Source organism: Pristiophorus japonicus, chromosome 18 (genome assembly GCF_044704955.1).
Source record: "Pristiophorus japonicus isolate sPriJap1 chromosome 18, sPriJap1.hap1, whole genome shotgun sequence".
Taxonomy (NCBI): Eukaryota; Metazoa; Chordata; class Chondrichthyes; family Pristiophoridae; genus Pristiophorus; species Pristiophorus japonicus.
In genome coordinates, this window is record NC_091994.1 from 36486497 (window position 1) to 36507102 (window position 20606).

Here is a 20606-nt window from a genome sequence, read left to right on the forward strand (position 1 = left end):
TTGCCTGCACTATCCCCATATCCCTTGTTTCTCTTAATACCCAAAAATCGATTACTGTCTTCAAGATACTCAATGACTGAACTTCCACAGCTCTCTGGGATAGAGAATTCCAAAGATTCACCACCCTCTGAGTGAAAAAATGTCTGCTCATCTCAGTCCTAAATAGCCAATCCCTTATTCTGAGACTGTGACCCCTGGTTTTTGACTCCCAAGCCAGGGGAAACATTCTTCCTGCATCTATCCTGTCAAGCCCTGTAAGAATTTTGTATGTTTCAATGAGATCACCTCTCATTCTTCTAAACTCAAGAGAATATAAGCCTAATATACTCCATTTCTCTTCATAGGACAATCCCCCATCCCCAGAATCAGTCTGGTGAACCTTCGTTGCACTCCCTCTATGGTAAGTTTATCCTTCCTTAGGTAAGGAGATCAAAACTGTACACAATACTCCAGGTGCGGTCTCACCAGGGCCCTATATAATTGCAGTAAGACGTCTTTACTCTTATATTCAAATCCTCTTATAATAAAGGCCAATGCTTACAGCTGCAGAGGAGGAGGCACTTGAAATAAGTATCGGTGGTGGGAGATGGAGAGACAGGGAAGTCCCAGCTACCTGATAGCAGAATTAAATATCACACAGCCACATGGCATACAACAGTCACTCATGGGACTGGTACCATAATGGTTATGTTACTGGACTAGTAAGCCAGAGGCCTGGACTAATAAACCAGAAATGTCAGTTCAAACCCCACCACTACAGCTGGAGAATTTAAATTCAATTAAATAAATCTGGAATTAAAAGCTAGTATAGTGACCATTAAACTATCGGATTGTCGTTAAAAAACCCATCAGCTTCAGCAATGCCCTTTAGGGATGGAAATCTTCCGTTCTTACCTGGTCTGGTCTATATGTGACTCCAGACCCACAGTAATGTGTTTGACTCTTAACTACCTAGCCTAGCAAACCGCTGCAAGAAACATTAATAAGAATAAAACCAGATGGACCACACAGAATTGACCTCAGTACTGACTTTGGATGCAACAAAGGCACACCCAACCCAGTCGACCCTGCAAAGTCCTCCTCACTAACATCTGGTGACTTGTGTCAAGATTGGAAGAGCTGTCACACAAACTAGACAAGCAATATAGTAATACTCACAGAATCATATCTTTCAGCCAATGTCCCAGACTCATCTATCATCGTCCCTGGGTATATCCTGTCCCATCGGTGGCAGTATAGTGGTATATGGGAGGGAGGGAGTGGCCCTGGGAATCCTCAACATTGACTCATGGCTTCAGATCAAGCATGGGCAAGGAAACCTTCTGCTGATTACCACCTACTGTTACACTCATAAGAAATGGTGAGACTGAGTACTGTGTGTAATGAGCAAATGTGACTTTAGCTCCTTTATTAAGATTCCAGAGTGCAAGTACCTCGTGGGTGGCCTGCTTATATACTGTGTTTCCTAGGGATGCTGGGATCCCTTGGGACTCCAACATGTGGTCCCTCTGGTGGTCAGATGTGATGCAGGTTACAAAGGGTTAAATACATAACATCACTCCACCGTGAAGTCAACAGTACACTTATTTACAAGATGAGACAATCTGGGGCTTTGCGCTCCCTTGTCGATTGTCTCGGTACAAATGCTGGTGTGGGTGGTTGGTTGGATGGCTCGCTGGCACGGTCACAGCCAAAGAGGGGAGTAGGGTGTTTCAGGTCAAACTGACCAATGGAAAAATGCACAGAAAACATTTGGACCAAATCAAATTGCAGTTCACCAACAGCTACGAACAACCTGGGCTGTTGGATAGCCATCCTTGCCGGGCTGCTGAGGATGATGAGTTCGGTTTCATGGTCAACTATGATGTCAGTTGCCACTTGTGTGTGTGTTGGAAGGTCAAAGTTGGTGATGTCTTCTTCAGGTTGTTTGTAGCTGTTGGTGAACTGCAATTTGATTTGGTCCAAATGTTTTCTGTACGTTTGTCTATTGGTCAGTTTGACCTGAAACACCCTACTCCTCTCTTTGGCTGTGACCGTTTGGGACCATGTCCATAATTGAGCACAACCACAGGATCATTGATCTCAATATCGCGTGACAAATTTGCACGGTCATGGTACACACTTTGTTGATGCCGCTTGCCCTCCACGTGACCACGGAGATCAGGGTGGACAAGAGAGAGCCATTGGAGAGTTTGTTGAGCATGAGAAGGAGCATTGCAACAAGGAAGATCGAGAAGAGAGTTGGCGCGATGACGCAGCCCTGCTTGTCCCCGGTCCGGACCCTCAAAGTCTCCTTGATAAAGTGCAACATCCCCACCGACACCTGGGAATCCCTGGCCAAAGACCAGTGGAGGAAGAGCATCCGGGAGGGCGCTGAGCACCTCGAGTCTCGTCGCAGAGAACATGCAGAAAACAAACAGGCAGCGGAAGGAGTGTGCGGCAAACCAGACTCCCCACTCACCCTTTCCTTTAGCGACTGTCTGTCCCACCTGCGACAGAGATTGTAATTCCAGTATAGGACTGTACAGTCACCTGAGAACTACTTTTAGAGTGGAAGCAAGTGTTCCTCGATTTCAAGGGACTGCCTATGATGATGATGATGACAAGTAGATTAAGAGAAGGTACTTAAAAGGTTGGCAGCACTCAAAGTAGAAAAGTCACTCATTCTGAATGGATGCATCTAGGTTTCAGAGGGAAGAAAGGGTGGAAATTGTGAAGGATCTGGCCACAATCTTACAATCGTCCTTTGATATGGGGGTGGTGCCAGAGGACTGGATGATTGCAAATGTTACACCACTGTTCAAAAAAGGGGAGTAACTATAGGCCTGTCAGCCTAACGTCAGTGGTGGGGAAACTTTTAGCAACAATAATCCAAAACAAAATTAATTGTTACTTGGAAAAATATGGGTTAATAACTGACATCCAGCATGGATTTGTTAAAGATAAATGGTGTTTGACTAACTTGATTGAGTTCTTTAATAAAGTAACGGAGCGGGTTGATCAAGTTAGCGTGGTTAATGTTGTGTATAGTATATGGAATTTCAAAAAGCGTTTGATAAAGTACTACATAAAGACATTAGCAAAATTGAAGCCCATGGGATAAAAAGGGGTGCAGAAATAGAGAGACTGGGGGTGTACGTACACAAATGTTTGAAGGTGGGAGGACAAGTTGATAAGGCTGTTAAAAATCATAAAGAATCTTTGGCTTTATAAACAGAGGCATAGGGGTGGAAATTTGTCTGGAGGCTAATTAGGGTGCTAATGGTGCAGGGCGGTAAATTTTGTGCCGGGAAATGGTTTACATCAGCTGGGCCCTGAGTGTGGAGCGGAGCCCTAAGCGAGCCACTCCACACCTCTCTTAGAGCGTGAAGCCGGCTGAGCAACTGAAAATCCTGAGCTAAAGAGCCGGCCTTGGAGCGCCATAAGAGAGGCTTCCCGATGAAAAAAAAATCAGCAAAACACCAAAAACATTCCCAATATCTTGCTCACCCCACATAAACATAAATCGCAAGAAAAAAAAGTAATAAAAACAATCACACTTACCTCAGGTATTCATTCCTTACCACACCGCGGCCGGAACAGCTCAGACCACCCGCTTTCCCAGGCAGTTCCATTAGGGCACTCTACGAGGCGCTACGTGTCCACCAGAAAACAAATTTCAGAACAGTGTCGTAACCGGGGGCATTGCACACTGGCTCGCCTCTCCCAGGAGGTACTGCTCCGGGCCTCGCAAAACTGGCACCAAATGTCCTGCCGGGGTGCTGGAAGCTGGCACCCTGCCCGGAAATCAATTCTGCTGCCATTACCGCCTCTCCGGGGCATGAACAGAGGTGTCAACGGACCAAATTTCCACCCCACAGAGTATAAAAGCAAGGATGTTATGCTAAACCTTTTTAAATCATAGGTTAGGCCCTAGCTGGGCACCACACTTTAGGAAGGGTGTCAAGACCTTGGAGAGGGTGCAGAGGAGATTTACTAGAATGGTACCAGGGATGCAGTTACCTGAAGAGACTAGAGAAGTTGGGCTTGTTCTCCTTAACGCCGTTACGGCTAAGCGGAAATTTAATAGGAGTATTAAAAATCATGAAGGGTTTTGATAGAGTAAATAAGGAGAAACTGCTTCCAGTGGCAGAAGTGTCAGCCACCAAAGCACACAGAGTTAAGATATTTGGGAAAAGAACCAGAGGTGATGTGAGCAGAATTCTTTTTACACAGTGAGTTGTTATGTACTGGAATGCACTGCCTGAAAGGGTGGTGGAAGCAGATTCAATCATATATTTCAAAAGAGAATGAGATAAATAAATGCTATCGCGGGAGAGAGGGTGGAGAGCGCCAGTTCCAGCTGTCATGGGACAGGGAGTGGAGAGCACCAGTTCAAACTGTCACAGGAGCATCCAGTCGTGCCCCGGTAACTGCCCCCAAAGGAAGTGGAGTGTGGGAAACTGCACTCCGCTTCCATTGAGGGGTGGTAAGGCCAATTCTGCGGCGGGAGCAGGACTTCCACGCTGGGGGCTAAAATTCCCTGCCCCAGAAAGTTACCGCCCCCAAGATGGGAGCCTGTGCGGGGAGGCAGAGGAAAGTGGAGGGGAGACGGGGGCGGGGGATGGAGGGGAGAGTGGTGGAGATGGGTGGCGGAGAAACCCAGGGCGGGGGACAGAAGGGGCCACATTGCAGCGGAGGTCTGGGGGGGCGAAGTGTGTTGGAGGTGCAGGCCTGGGGGCTCTGTGCCTCGGTGCGGGGAGTGTTCAGAGTGGGGTGGACGGGTTGACTGCGCAGATGGCGGTTGGTGGATGTGGTGTGGTTGGCGTCACGGGGGCATGGCTCCGGGATGGCCGGGGCTGGGGGCTCGACATCCGGGGGTGTTCGGCATTTGGGAAGGATTCTGACGAGACGGGGCAGGTTGGGTGCGGGGGGAGTGTTCCTGGTGTTGGGTGGGTCCGGAGACGGGCGGGGGCACGCTCTTGGGATGGGGGGGTGGGCTGTTTGGGGCTGGGATTGGGAGAGACTTCTTCACTCGGGGAGTTGTTGGCCTGTGGGGTTCCCTGCCGCGGAGAGTTGTTGATGCCAGTTCATTGGATGTGTTCGGGAGGGAGTTGGATGTGGTCCTTGCGGCTGGGGGGGGGTCGGGGGTGTGGAGGGCACGTGGGGGGGAGGTGCTGGGGTGGGTGATCAGCCATGATCTTGTTGAATGGCGGTGCAGGCTCGAAGGGCCGAATGGCCTACTCCTGCACCTATTTTCTATGTTTCTATGTTTCTATGAAAGAGAATAAGTTTTCAGGGCTTTGGGGAAAGGGCAGAGAAATTAGACTAATTGGCTAGCTCTTTCAAATCCCCTGGACCTGATGGCCTACATCCGAGGGTTATAAAAGAGGTGGCTGCTGAGATAATGGATGCATTGGTTACATGATGGGCCAAATGGTCTCCTTCTGTGCTCTCTCATTCTATGATTCCAGGAAGCTCAGAACACACCTTGAATTCCTGCCAAGAGCTGTGTTCCACGTTTATTGGGCCCGGAAACTGTTAACTTTTTTATTTTCCCCCTTCACAAATTGGAACATTTTGTCCATTTTATTGATGGCCATAGATCTCCAACTTTTTTGTGCATTGTTCAAAATCCTTCTATCATTGCAACAAATTATTTGTAACCTGTGGTTCCAAGTTCTTGGTAAGCCTGTCCCCTTGCAGTGGCTGTGGAATGCATTATCACCATTCTGACTATGATAATGTTTTACCTGTTCTATGGCTGCTTCGGTGAGTAACCCTAACACAGATATTCATGCAAAACATTTATAAAGAGGAGTAACCTGCACATCTTTACTAAATATCAGATTTAGCAGCTGTGGATTATACTCCTTATGGCAGTTCAGTCCTGGTGGCAAGGGCCTCCACATGGACCTCCCTCTTCCTCATCCTGAAAACTACTTAGACAATCTCCAGCAGGATGTAGATGCCAGAATAAAGAGCTCAATTTTCCCCAAAACTTTTTTTTGCCGTACTTGAAGAGTTACACCTGTTTTTTTGGGGCCCAAGTACGCCAAAAAAAAATGTTCTAAGATTCCCCGTTTGATTTCTTCATTTTGGCACAGCCTAGCCTGTCCTTTAGTTTTGGGAGTGGAACCTTGATCTGCACGAAAAAGATCGGATTGCCACGGTAACCAGGGACACAATGCGGGCTGAGGTTAGAAAGTGACACTTGCAGCCAACTCTGCAACTTGCACAAGCACCTTACACATTGCAGCAACTTAAAAACACCTTAAAATACATTGCATCAACTTAAAAATACCTTAAACTACATTGCAGCAACTTCACAAACACATTAAAATACATTGCAGCAACTTACCTCCATTAAATTATTAAAGTTCCCCCCCCTCCCCTTTCCCCTCCCCTCCCTCCCAATGCCAGTCCGTTCCCCCGCTCCTATCCCAGGCCAAAGGGCCTCCCGTATGCTTCCCCACCCCTATGCCAGGCCAAAAGGCCTCCCGGTCCACTCCCCCACTCCTATCCCAGGCCGTAGGGCCATCCAGTCCGCTCCCCTGCCCCTATCCTTGTCCGGGTGGCCTGCCAGTCCGCTCCCCTGCCCCTAGCCCTGGCCGAGTGGTCTGCCAGTCCACTCCCCCGCCCCTAGCCCTGGCCGAGTGGTCTCCTCCCTCCCGGTCCCCGCACCTAACTATACCCGAAAGGCTTCCCCACTCTCTCCCCTTCTCTCTTACCTCTCCTGCTGCTGCTGTCCGGGCATCAGCAACACTTACCTGCGCCGATTTTCTTAACTCTTAACTTAAGGTTGTTCTATAGAGGCCACATTCGCTGGCCTAAGAAGAACTGGAGTAACTCTCAGGTAGCCAAACTTGCCGAAATGGCCAGAATCAGCACCGGTGGCAGGTTACACCCACTTTGGCTGAAAAAAAACTTACCTAAAAAAATCGTAACTAACTGAGTTACGCTGGTGCAAATTGATTGGGGAAACAGTGTTTTTTTAACTTAGGCCAAAAAAAGTGGCCTGTGCCAAAAAAACAGCACAAATCACTATGTCATCTTTATTCAAATCTGTTATTCTGCACATAACGTGATCCCACTTGGTCAATTCGTTAGGCTGTTCTGAGAGTGCATTGGTAGTATATCTTATTTATTTTCAGTGACAGACTTTGGTCAAAATAAACTGATGTTCCAAAGTGTGCATAGACCTCATATATCTTGTGTAGGAACATGGAAATCAATGGAGAGATGTCAACATCAGAAACATCTTGCACTGGGTGATTTCCTCAGTCATGGCCTATTCCAGTGTGTCTGAAGGATAATATCTTTACAGAATGAAGAAAAGTCTATAAGATAGGCATTTAATGTTTTTAAACAGTGAATGTGTCCATTTTATTGCTTCCTCAGTCAGTAATACCATTGTAAGATGCAAAGTTAAAGTTCCCTTTACTCTGGCCCAAACTCGCTTATTACTGCACCATTGTAACATTTCCACTTCACAAAACAGCCACCTGTGGCCTCTCTGAGTGAGATTCAATACCAAATTGCAGCTAGTTTTGTGCTGGTGCCCCTATCCATTGAATAGAGAGTGCCCAAATTAATTCTATACAAGACAGCTAACAGGCAGAGGAGACTACATTGAGAGAACATACTTAAGTATGAAACTAGAGTATTAAATTTAAATAAAGCCAACTACATAGGTATGAGAGGCAAGTTGGCTATGGTAGATTGGGAAGTAAGATTAAAAGGTATGACAGTAGATAAGCAACGGTGAACATTTAAAGAAATATTTCATAATTATCAACGAATATACATTCCATTGAAAATTAAAAATTCTATGGGAAAAGTGATCCATCTGTGTCCAACTAAAAAGGTTAAGGATAGTATTAATCTAAAAGAAGAGGTTTATAATGTTGCCAAGTGGAATAGTAAGCCTGAGGATTGGGAAAGTTTTAGAAACCAACAAACGATGACCAAAAAATTGATAAAGAGGTAGTAAATAGAACATGAGAGTAACTATCAAGAAGCATAAAAACAGATTGTAAGATCTCCTACAAGTATGTAAAAAGGTAGAGAATAGCAAAAGTAAATGTGGGTCCCTTAGAGGCTGAGACAGGAGAAATTATAAAGGGGATTAAGGAAACGGCAGAGACGTTAAAAAAATATTTTGTATCTGTCGTCACAGAAGAAGACACATAAAACATACCAGAAATATAAGGACATGTGAATTAGGAGCAGGAGTAGGCCATACAGACCTTCGTGCCTGCTCCGCCATTCAACAAGATCATGGCTGATCTTCGACCTTAACTCCACATTCCTGCCTGATCTCCATATCCCTTGATTCCCAATCCCTTGTTGCACAATCTTTGAGTAAAGAAATTCCTCCTCATCTCAGTCTTAAATGGCCAACCTTTTATCCTGAGACTGTGCCTCCTAGTTCTAGACTCTCCAGCCAGGGGAAACAACCTTTCAGCATCTACCATGTCAATCCCCCTCAGAATTTTATATGTTTCAACGAGATCACCCCTCATTCTTCTAAATTCTAGAGTTTAGGGCCAACCTACTCAATCTTCCCTCATAGGACAACCCTCTGATCCCAGGGATCAGTATAGTGAATCTTCGTTGCACCGCCTCTAAGGCATGCATGTCCTTTCTCAGATAAGAAGACCAAAGTGTGCACAGTACTCCAAGTGTGATCTTATCAAAGCACTGAACTTAAAGTAATTAATATTAGTAAAGAACATTTACTGGTGAAATTAATGGGACTAAAAGCTGTCAAATCCCCTGTACCTGATGGCCTACATCCTAGGGTTCTAAAAGAGGTGGCTGCAGAGATAGTGGATGCATTGGTTGTAATCTTCCAAAATCCCCTAGATTCTGGAAATGTCCCAGTGGATTGGAAGGTAGCAAATGTAACACTGATATTCAAGAAAGGAGAGAGAGAGAGAGAAAACAGGAAAATACAGATCTGGCATCAGTCGTCGGAAAATACTGGAATACATTTTTAAGGAAGTTGTAACAGGGTATTTAGAAAACCATAATATGATTAGGCAGAGTCAACATGGTTTTATGAAATGGAACTTGTGTTTGACAAGTGTATTAGGGGAGAAATTCGGGAGTGCCCCATTTGGGGCGCTAACTTTCAAAAGGTGAAAATATTAGCGCCAGGTGCTAATGCTTTTCAACTTTTTTAAAATTCGGAGTTTGCACTCTAGGAAGGAAGTGAAGCACTAAATCAAGTCTTCCACTTCCTTCCTGGAGCACAACAGGACACAGGCGGGGCAGTAGTCGTGCAGCGCTGCACCATGGACCAAGCAGCCCTGCCTCATTCGGAGGCTTCTTCCCACCCTTAAAAGGGAAGGGCCATCGTTGCAGGCTCTGCATTGGAAATACTTACCTGGTCCCCGATGGCAGCCACAATCCAGCCCAATCAGCCCAATGCACTGCAACAGAGTACTGGGCTGATTGGTTGCAGTGAAGATGAAGCTAAAAAAATGAGAAACACTATTTTAGAAATGTTTTTACTTACCACGGCCACCAATCCCAAAAAGCTTCACCCCCGAAGTGCCCAACCTCCCAACCAACCACTCTTGCAGCTGCCGATGTTTTCACCCAGCGAAGCTTTAGGGAGCAGAACCAAAGTTCGGGTCCAGGGCGCTACTGGGGCGATGCGCACGGCGATGATGTCACGATCTCCAGCGAAGGAATTTGGGACACAACGTCCCAATGCTGCCCCAAACCTCCAACCAAATTTAGAGGAAGTCGTTCATCTCGCCGCGCCCGGTCAGTAAGTGGTTAGCACCCCGTTATTGCCCCCAAAGGTGATAGCAGGAGGCATTAAAGATGGTAATTTCTAGGCCTTAGAGTTTTTTGAGGATGTAACTAGCAGAGTAGATAAAAGGAACCAGTGGATGTAATATATTTAGATTTTCAAAAGGCATTTGATAAGGTGCCACACGACAGGTTGTTACACAAGATAAGGGCTCATGGCATTGGGGATAATATATTAGCATGGATAGAGGATTAGTTAAAAGAAAGATAACAGAAAGTAGGAATAAACTAGTCATTTTCTGGTTGGCAGGCTGTTACCAGTGAGGTGCTGCAAGGATCAGTGCTAGTTACAATCTATGTTAATGACTTTGATGAAGGCTGAGTGTAATATATCCAAGTTTACTGACGATACAAAGCTAGATGGGTAAGTAAGCTGTGAGGAGGACACGAAGAGTCTGCAAAGGGATATAGACAAGGAGGTGGCAGCTTGAGTATAACATGGAGAAATGTGAGGTTATTCACTTCAGTAGGAAGAATAGAAAAACAGAATATTTTTTTAAATGGTGAGAAATTATTAAATGTTGATGTTCTGAGGGATTTGGGTATCCTTGTACACGAAACACAAAGGGCTGGATTTTACGAACCTCGGCAGGACCCTACCCCGACCCTGCTGCAGTCTCCATCCCGACCTCGGAAATGAATTTCCCCTGATTGGGCTTGTTAAACTTGCCCAGTGCATTTCCTGGCCAATTAGAGGAAGCGGGTCTGGTGAAACATCATCAGCCGCTTTCCTTAAAGTGACCATGGCCAACTTAATTTGATATTTGTGCTGTCAGTGTTCTACAGCATTGAGGTGCTGCAAACACTGACAACTATTTTAAGTTGAAACCATAAATCAAGTGCCCCCTTATTAAAGGGGGGGGGGCACTAAAACCGACACATTAAACAAATTAAACTTTTGACAGTAAACTTAATTCAAATTAAAACGTGGTTGCTGGGGGTGATGATGCACTCCAGTCCCTCCGGTGCCCACCTCTCGCGGAAGACCATGAGCACAAACACTGACAAGCACTGCACAGAGGTGCACAGCTGCACCCAGACTCCACCATGACGCCCTCCATATGCTTATGGAGGGAGTCACAGCACACAGGAAGGTACGCTTCCTTTCCCATGGGTGGAAGAGATCTCTCTAAGAGATCAAAACAGCCTGGTTGTACATTGCAGAGAAGGGCACAAGCAGGGATGTGGTCGGGAGGACCTGGGTACAGTGCCACAAATATTTCAATAATCTCAGTAGGTCACAAAACGTTAGTACAAAGCCACACTCAACCTCATCCTGCTGTGCTTTTTAATCACATCCCCATCACTCTGCCTCCCTACCCTACTCCTGCACATCCTTACTCACACCATATTATGTTGCACCTCCATCCATCCTTCTCTATCTGCATTATCACATCCCCATCTCACTAGCCACCCATCACATTCATCCTCATCCTAGTGCAATCATACCAACTAACAACACACAAGGGTAGGCACTTGGGTGTTTTATGCAATGTTCATCTAAAGTTTCTGTTAATGTGGTGTCTAACATTGAAATCTTTATTTTCAACACTTTGTGTTCTTGTACAGATTTGTGGGCACCTTTGGAAGTGGCTTAGTGAGTTGCAGTGAATGGTGAGACATAACAGTACCCCCCCCCCCCCACCCCCGCAATGGTATGAGTGTGAAAGGAATGGATTGGGCATTGTAAGGATGCTTTATGGTGTTAGTGTGGGGTGGTGCCAACCTAGCGCATCATATGGTAGCCAGGGTGTACAGTGTCATCCCTAGCCTCCCAGGCAGCATTGTACTCAGGTGCTGATGCCCCGTGTCCTGTGCAGCATCAGTTGATTGCGGAGAAGGTTAGTGTTGTTGTTGGTGCTGCTGGTGTGCGTGGTGCTGTTGGTGTTGGGGCTGATCATGGTGGGATTCTGAGTACCAAAGTAAGAGAGTTTCAAGGGCACCCATGCTGGTGGAATAGATGGCAGGTGAAGTAGAGGTGACAGACAAAATCTGTCAATGATGGGAGAGATCATGAGATCAGGTTAGATGGAGACTTGTGTAAAGACTTGCAGCATCCTGAATCTGTAGTGGAAATGCAGTTTAGAGAAGCTAGCGTTAAGAGAACATTTCTCAATCAGCTGCGAGCTTTGACGACATTTGAAGCTGTCAACTCATCAGCTGATTCAATGGCCACTAACCTAATGCCTCAGCTTCAAAGACAAAGTCAAGGCACAGCAGGAAATCGGTGGGCGACCTGTCAAATTCTAAAAGCTGGGAAAAAAGCAATGTTAAGAGGCTATAAACAAGCCACTAACGATTTCAATTGCCACCCCCACTGCTGCATGTCAGGTCTGCTCAGCGCTGACAGACCCAACATTTGGTAAAGCATGTGGCGGCGGGTTCACAGTGAGGTCCCGACCTGCTGGGGAAAAAAAACACTTTCCCACCCGACCTGCCACCGATTGCACCTGTTGACCCCACGCAAAATCCAGTCTATGAGTTAGTATGCAGGTACAGCAAGCAATTAGGAAGGCAAATGGTATGCTGGTCTTTATTGCAAGGGCGTTGGAGTACAAGAGTAAGGATGTCTTACTGCAATTGTACTGGGCTTTGGTGAGACCACACCTGGAGTCCTGAGGAAGGATATACTTGTCTTAAAGTGGATATAACAAAGGTCCTGGTAAGAGACGGTTGTCCTATGAGGAGAGATTGAGTAGAATGGCCTATATTGAGTTTAGAAGAATGAGAGATCTCATTGAAACATATAAGATTCTGAGAGGACTTGACAGGATAGATGCTGAGAGGCTGTTTCCCCTGGCTAGAGAGTCTAGAACTAGGGGGCATAGCCTCAGGGTTGGCCATTTAGAACTGAGATGAAGATACATTTCTTCATTCAAAGCATTTTGAATCTTTGGAATTCTCTAACCCAGAGAACTGTAGATACTGAATCGTTGAGATCAATAGATTTTTGGACTCTAAGGGAATCAAGGGATACAGGGAATCAGGCGGGAAGTGGACTTGAGGTCAAAAATCACCCATGATCTTATTGAATGGCGGAGTGGGCTCAAGGGTCCCTATGGCATATCCTTGCTCCTATTTCTTATGTTCTTATCCCACCATACAGGGCTAGATTCATACAATGTGAAAGGCTAATGCGCAGCTCACTACATCGGGTGACCAATGATGTGTAATTTGCGGGCTGGGGGAAGATGGATAAATTCAACCAGAAACCAAGAAGTAGCTCCTTTAACTGATGAAACAGGGACTGTAACATCGAGCACTTGACATATATGTGAAATGTGGTTTTTCCCAGGCAAATTTCTGGCATTATTTATATACAATGTATAAATGTTCATATTATTCTGCTAAATATTTATTATAAACTTGCCTGTTAATGGTGATAACTTGATTTAGTATTGCAGTCTTTTGATTAGCACTATGAAGCAGCAATCATTAGCTATAGGTTACAATGGCTACAATTGGCATTTACTGAATCTCAGAGTTTTTATTTTTTATCCCAACTACTGATGGTTCATAAGAAAGTAGTTCAGGGTGAGCTATCTGACAAATTTTGCAGCATCTTGTGGAGGCATCGCTGATGGTATTTCTCCAGCAATTTGAGGTGTCTACTGTATATGGTCCACATCTCTGAGCCATATAGGAGGGCAGATATCACTACAGACCTGTAGACCATAAGCTTGGTGCCAGATTTGAGGGCCTAATCTATGAACACTCTCTTCCTCAGGCGGCCGAAGGCTGCGCTGCATCCTGGAGGCGGTGTTGAACCTCGTTGTCGATGTCTGCCCTTGCTGATAATAGACTCCCGAGGTATGGAAAGTGGTCCACATTGTCCAGTGCCGCGTCATGGATCTTGATGACTGGGGGGGGGGGGCAGTGCTGTGTGGTGGGGTCAGGTTGGTGGAGGACCTTTGTCTTACGGATGTTTGGTGTAAGACCCATACTTTCCTATGCCTCGGTGAAGATGTTGACAGTGACTTGGAGTTCAGCCTCTGGGAGTACAGACGCACCAACATCAGTGTTCTTGATCAGGCCAACATCCCCAGCATCGAAGCACTGACCACACTCGACCAGCTCCATTGGGCGAGCCACATTGTTCGCATGCCTGACATGAGACTCCCAAAGCAAACGCTCTACTCGGAACTTCTACACAGTAAGCGAGCCCCAGGTGGGCAGAAGAAACGTTGCAAGGACACCCTCAAAGCCTCCTTGATAAAGGGAAACATCCCCACTGACACCTGGGAGTTCCTGGCCAAAGACGACCCTAAGTGGAGGAAGAGCATCCGGGAGGGCGCTGAACACTTCGAGTTTCGTTACCGAGAGCATGCAGAAAACAAGCATAGGCAGCAGAAAGAACATGCGCCAAACCAGACTCCCCACCCACCCCTTCCTCCAACGACTAACTGTCCCACCTGTAACAAAGACTGTAATTCCCATATTGGACTATTCAGTCACCTGAGAACTCACTTTTGGAGTGGAAGCAAGTCTTCCTCGATTTTGAGGGACTGCCTATGATAATGATCTGACAAATGAAATAAATTTCATTTTTTACATATGCGTGGTGACCATTTTTCAACATATTACCAACCATATACAGTGTATAAATTAGACATCTGTAACCATACATAAAAAGCAAGCTTTGTTTATTAATTGGGATTTGATCAGCACAACTAGCTCCTTATTGCTTGCACCTGAGCTCCTCTACCAAGTTGAAACCATCCCACCCGGTTTTATTTTTTAGTAATTGCCCTTATTAAAGTCAAGTGTTGATTTTCTCCATGTTGTGGGTGTTTTGTTTCATCATGTTTCCCTTCAGTTCCTTTGCTTCTGTAGTTAATATTCAGAGTCATAGAATTAATTTATCGTTTGCTTGAATCTTGTAGTTCAAAAAAGTTGTTTCTCACATTTCTTGGGAACTAGATTCAAATGACTTATTTCCTCTTGTGCAGTATTAAGTTTTTAATTACTGGTTTCTGCCCTCACTAAGCAATTTAGAAAATCATTAATTGTAGCAAGTTAAGTTCAGTATGTGGCTATACCTTTTATACACACAAGCTGCAGTCACCTGACACCAATGATACCAGAAGCAGCAACATTGAGCCAATTAACTGGCCCCAATCAGTATGGGGCTACATCTTTTCTCACCTGTGTTCACTTTACATGTTTACACTTAATTATTGTGAGGCTGGCCTCGGCTTACTTTATTTGGTCTTTCATTCTATATCTGATATAATTACTTCCAGGAGTGTATTTTTTTTATACTACACATTTTCATCAGTGTTAGTATTCCAATACACCTTGAATACGTATTGGACACAATAGAGTTCCTATTGTTTTGCCACAACTGTATTTCCCATTTCCTCTTAGGAAAGTACTAACTACTGTACTATGTGAGGTGTTTTTATTAAACCATTTCCTGCACCAGACATCCTCCCCCTCTATATGAGACTATTAATTTATGTACACTAGAAACTGAGTTGAGCCTGTACAAGCTCATTTCTGTAGAACCTGAATGGCTTAGAAAGAGGGTCTGGACTGCAGTTGAACCCAGAAGTGCCACCATTTCTCTACTAGGAGTTCTTTTCTCTTTAACTGCCCTTTCTGTTCTATTTTCTTTATGATCTCTTTTTCCTGAGTCTGTATAATTAGTTGGTTCTCTCCTAAAGTAAATATTCCTAGCTGGTAAGTTATCATTAATTAGTTTTAGCATTTTATTGTGTTTTGGAATATCTTCAAACAATAATCTGCATTATTTAGAGCCTTTGTATATTAGGGTTAATTAACCTACTGTTACTCCTGTTGATAAATAGAAAAGAATTTTCCAAGAAATCTTGGTTCATTCAAGAAATTTCCCATATAGGGTGTAGTGTATTTATTTTCTCTCTACTCCCCCTTTTTAAATTACTGGTTTATTTAGTTATTTGAAGGTAGAAAGCAGTTTGGCTTATGAAATGAGCCTTGTAACAGCAGAATAAGTAGCTGCCTGTTTTCAACTGAGGGTGAAATGTTTACTCTTGCTGGTTTGTAAGGCACTGAAAATGTTTTATTTTATAATCAGTTGGGATATAGTGAGCACCTTAAATACACTTTGAATGCCTAAACTTTTGGGAGAATGTCAGATCCTGCATATGCCTATTTCTCGTTTGAACACTAGCAATGGTTTGAGTTCATTCTGATCATTTTTGGTTCCTTTTTGAACCCTTGATGAAACATCTGATTCATTTCCTTTTTAAGATTTGAACATTTTGTTGCTTTTGGGTTTTGTTTTTAAAGTCTGTTGCCATGTCCTCCTCGGATTCCCCAGCTCCTTGGTTAGGTTCTCCTGCTAGTCGCAGTTCTCCGGTACAAGTAAAAGGGGAAGGACGCCCCTCATGGTTTCGGAAGAGAAACAGCAGCGAGGATGCTGAAGAGTTCCAATGTAACAGTGACCAACAGTAAGTACTCTGCTTGGCTGAATAAAATTCTGCAAGAAATTGACCATCTCCTCCCTTGCATGTACACAAGAACATGGCTATAGGAGTAGATCATTCAGCTCCATCTAGCCTCTTCTGCCATTCAACTGTTATGTCTGATCTGACCTCCACTCCATTTATCTGCCTTTACTCTAAATGAACACACGAGCAATAACTGATGGTGGGGTGGGAAAGACACTCTGGTCCATCCATCCTGTCTTACACAATTGTCATACCTTGTGTATCACATTATAAACACACTCCACCCTACCTAAAACCATGTGATTTCCTGGGGGAAGAAGAAAAAAATTAAAAATCCAAGCCAATTTTGGGGGGGAGGGGGGGAATCTAGGAACATCTTCTGGCACTATTAGGCAAGTGAAACTAGTGCAGGAGAACATTTTGGCCCTGATAATTCTATGCAGTACCTACATTTTTGTAAGAGATGACCTCCACCCCAGCCAGAAACGGGTCTAGTTCTCACTTGAAGGAATTCAACAAATTGGCCTCCACCGCATGAGCTGAGAGCCTGTTGAGGTCCACTATTCTTTGGGGGAATGTACCACCTACTGACATCTAACTTAGATCTGGCATTGCACAACTTAAAATTGTTATCCCTGGTCCTCTCTAACTTATTTAATTGGAACAAACTTTCAACTCTGAACACAATCTATTTCCTTCATCATAATACCCCTAGGTCTACGCTTCTAAAGAGACCCAGCTCTTTTAGCTTAACTTGATAACCAAGCTGCTTTAAACTGAGGATTAGTCTAATGGCTCTCCTGCACCTTTTCCAACATATGAGGGGAGAAAACAACAACCATTTATATAGCGCCTTTAACATAGTAAAATATCCCACCGCACTTCACAGGAGTATTATAAGACAAAACATTTGACACCAAGCCACATAAGGAGAAATTTGGGCAAGTGACCAAAAGCTTGTTCAAAGAGGTTTTAAAGGAGGGGAGAGATTTAGGCAGGGAATTCCAAAGCTTGGGGCCTAAGCAACAGAAGACAAGGCCACCAATGGTTGTACAGGTACGATTATAATCAGGGATGCTCAAGAGGGCAGAATTAGATGAGTGCAGATATCTCTGGGAGATTATGGGACTGAAGGAGATTAGAGATGAGGTGGGTCAAGAACATGGAGGAATTTGAAAATCTGGATGATAATTTTGAAATCAAGGCATTGCTTAACTGAAGGCCAATGTAGATCAGCAAGCACAGGGATAATGGGTGAACGGGACTTGGTGAAAGATAGCACACAGGCAACTGAGTTTTGGATGACCCCACGTTTATGTAGGGCAGAATGTGGGAGGCTAGCCAGGAGTGTGTTGGAATAGTCAAGTCTAGAGGTAACAAAGGCCTGGATGAGCTGAGGCAAGGGTGGCGACGGGCGATTTTACAGAGGTGGAAATAGACAGTTATGCTGCGGATGTGTGGTCAGAAGCTCATTTCAGGGTCAAATCAACACCAAGGTTGCAAACCGTGTGGATCAGCCTCAGACAGATGTTAGGAAGAGGGATGGAGTCAGAGGCTAAGAAACAGAGTTTGTGGCAGGGACTGAAAAGTATGGCTTTGGTCTTCCCAAAATGTAATTGGAGACAGTATTCCAACTGAGGCCTGAACAACATCTTGTACAAAGGCAATATAGTATGATTTATCCCTTGATACCAAGAATCCGTTAATCAGTCTTGAAAGCTTCAATTGACCTAGCACCCGCAACCTTTTATGGGGAGAGTTCCAGATGTATTGTACCAGGTTGTATCCTATTGATCAGTGATGAATATATTTCTTTCCTCTAAGTATGGCACTAGAAGAATGCAAATAGACTGTCCTGCCCAAAAATGTTTTCCACTTCCTTTACTTAGATGATCTGACAAGCCAGTACTTTTGCTTTGACACTTACAATGTCAGCAATGCTTTGTGGCACAAGGAAAAATGTTATCCGAAAGGCTAGGCTTGCACTAAATTGACACACCATCCCAGAATTACAACAGTTAGAATGGTGTGGTGCAATCTCCTTGGACTCTCAACCAGTATTTTAGTTTAATAACAGACTGTCAGATTGAAAGAATTGCAATTAGTGTCAGCTCAACAGATGAGCGCATCAACAGTGTGATGTGGCACTGTGCCAACAATTCACGTGCATTCCTAATATCAGCTGACCAGCAGATGCAAGATCTTCCCTGCATTAAAGGGAAAATTGTTGCCTTACACCCAACAGGGCAGGGGCAGAATCAGGAACTGTTCTATATCTGGCAAAGAATACTGTACAAAATTGGCTTTTTTTTTTTAATGGGGTTTGTCATTGAAGTTGAACTTCTTAGATGGGTATTTGGGCATATAAGCAAAATGAAGCATATTAATGTATAGTACAAACAGGGCATTGGATTGTTAATATTGTCTGGATTTTATTTTCAGCATATGGGAGGTGCCAGTCATAGGACAGTGGGATTTATATTACCTTCTATTCAGTGAGCCATTAATTGTGCTCTTTGGGGAACTGTACCAATTTACCCAATTGGAGTTGATGCAATGGGGGTGGAAGAAAGAGGACGGAGAAAAAAGGCCTTCAAAATAAATGTATGGGATGAGATGAAAGTAAACAAACTGTTAATCGTGGGGGCAGCAAGCATAATCCTAGAGGGTACAAATGCAAAATTCAGAAACCTTGAGTAAAGTTGGAGCTTAAACATTTTAGTCCATATGTATAATAAATTCCAAGAAGATAGTTAATTTGGGATAAAATGCCATCTTTTAAGGAGACAATCAATATTTGTTGAGAAATGGGATTGAAAGTTAGAAATACAAGATGATAAATAGGAATAGGCCATTTGGCCCCCTGAGCCTGCTCTGCCATTCAATGAGATCATGGCTGATCTTTTACCTCAACTCTACTTGCCTGAACTATCCCTATATCCCTTGATACTCCACAACTGAGCTTCCATAGCCCTCTGGGGTAGAGAATTCCAAAGAGTCACCACCTTCTGAGTGAAGAAATTTCTCCTCCCCTCAATCCTAAATGGCTGACCCCTTATTCTGGGACTGTGACCCCTAATTCTAGACTCCCCAGCCAGGGGAAACATCCTCCCTGCATCTACCATGTCAAGCCCTGTAAGAATTTTGTGTATTTGAATGAGATCACCTCTCATTCTTCTAAACTCTAGAGAATCTAGGCCTAGCCTACTCAATCTCACCTCATCGGACAATCCTCCCATCCCAGGAATCAGTTTGGTGAACTTTTGTTGCACTCCCTCTATGGCAAGTATATCATTCTTTGGGTGAGGAGACCACAACTGTACATAAGACTTCAGGTGTGGTCTCATCAGGGCCCTATTTAATTGCAGTAAGACATCTTTATCCTTGTACTCAAATCCTCTTGTAATAAAGGCCAACATAGCATTTGCTTTCTTAATTGCTTGCTGTACCTGCATGTTAACTTTCAGTAATGTGTACAAGGACACACATGTCCTTCTGAACACCAACATTTCCTAATCTCTTTCCATTTTATATAAAAAAAACTCTACTTTTCTATTTTTCTTACCAAAGTGTATAATTTCATTTGCCATGTCCTTGCCCATTCACTTAGCCTGTCTATAATCCCCTTGAAGCCTCTTTGCATCCTCCTCACAACTTACATTATCACCTAGCTTTGTGTCATCAGCAAACTTGGATATATTACATTTGGTCCCCTCATCCAAATCATTGATGTATATTGTGACTAGCTGAGGCCCAAGCATCGTTCCTTGTCGTACCCCACTCGTTACAGCCTGCTAACCCGAAAATGACCTGTTTATTCCTAATCTGTTTTCTGTCCGTTAACCAATCCTCAATCTGTGAGTATATTACCCCCAAACCAGTGATCCCTAATTTTGTTTAATAACCTCTTCTGTGGAACCTTTTCATAAATTCATTTTTACTCTGCCCAATCCTATTCTCTTCTAAATGCCCTACTACCACATCCTTAATAATCGATTCTAGTATTTTCCCTCCTGCTGATGCCAGGCTAACTGGGCTGTAGTTCCCTGTTTTCTCTCCCTCCTTAAATAGTGGGGTTACAATTGCTACTTGCCAATCCATGGGAACCATTCTGGAATTTTGGAAGATGACAGCCAAGGCATCCACTATTTCTATAGCCACCACTTTAAAAACCCTAAAATGTAGGCCATCAGGTCCAGGGGTATTATCGGCTTTCAGTCCAACTTAATTTCTCCAGTATGATTTTTTTTTTACTAATTTCTTTCAGTTCCTCTTTCTCGCTAGACCCTTGGTTCTCCACTATTTCTGGCAAGTTTTTTTGCTGCATCTGCCATGAAGACTGACACAAAGTATTTGTTTAAATTCTCT

The 20606-nt window shown here is 44.2% G+C and overlaps 1 protein-coding gene across 8 annotated transcripts in view; it reads left to right on the forward strand.

Annotated features, from left to right (window-relative positions):
* The window catches only part of LOC139228654 (cation channel sperm-associated auxiliary subunit delta-like), a 362402-nt gene that overhangs the window by 326178 nt on the left and 15618 nt on the right, over positions 1-20606 (forward strand). For 6 of the 8 annotated variants that reach the window (XM_070859876.1, XM_070859871.1, XM_070859875.1 and 3 more), the window contains one exon: positions 16078-16200. In XM_070859876.1, the coding sequence (XP_070715977.1) occupies positions 16078-16120 (43 nt within the window). In that variant the 3' untranslated portion in view covers positions 16121-16200. Of the gene's footprint in view, positions 1-16077; positions 16239-20606 lie in introns of those variants that run through there. The other 2 variants (XM_070859874.1, XM_070859870.1) reach the window with 2 other exon arrangements.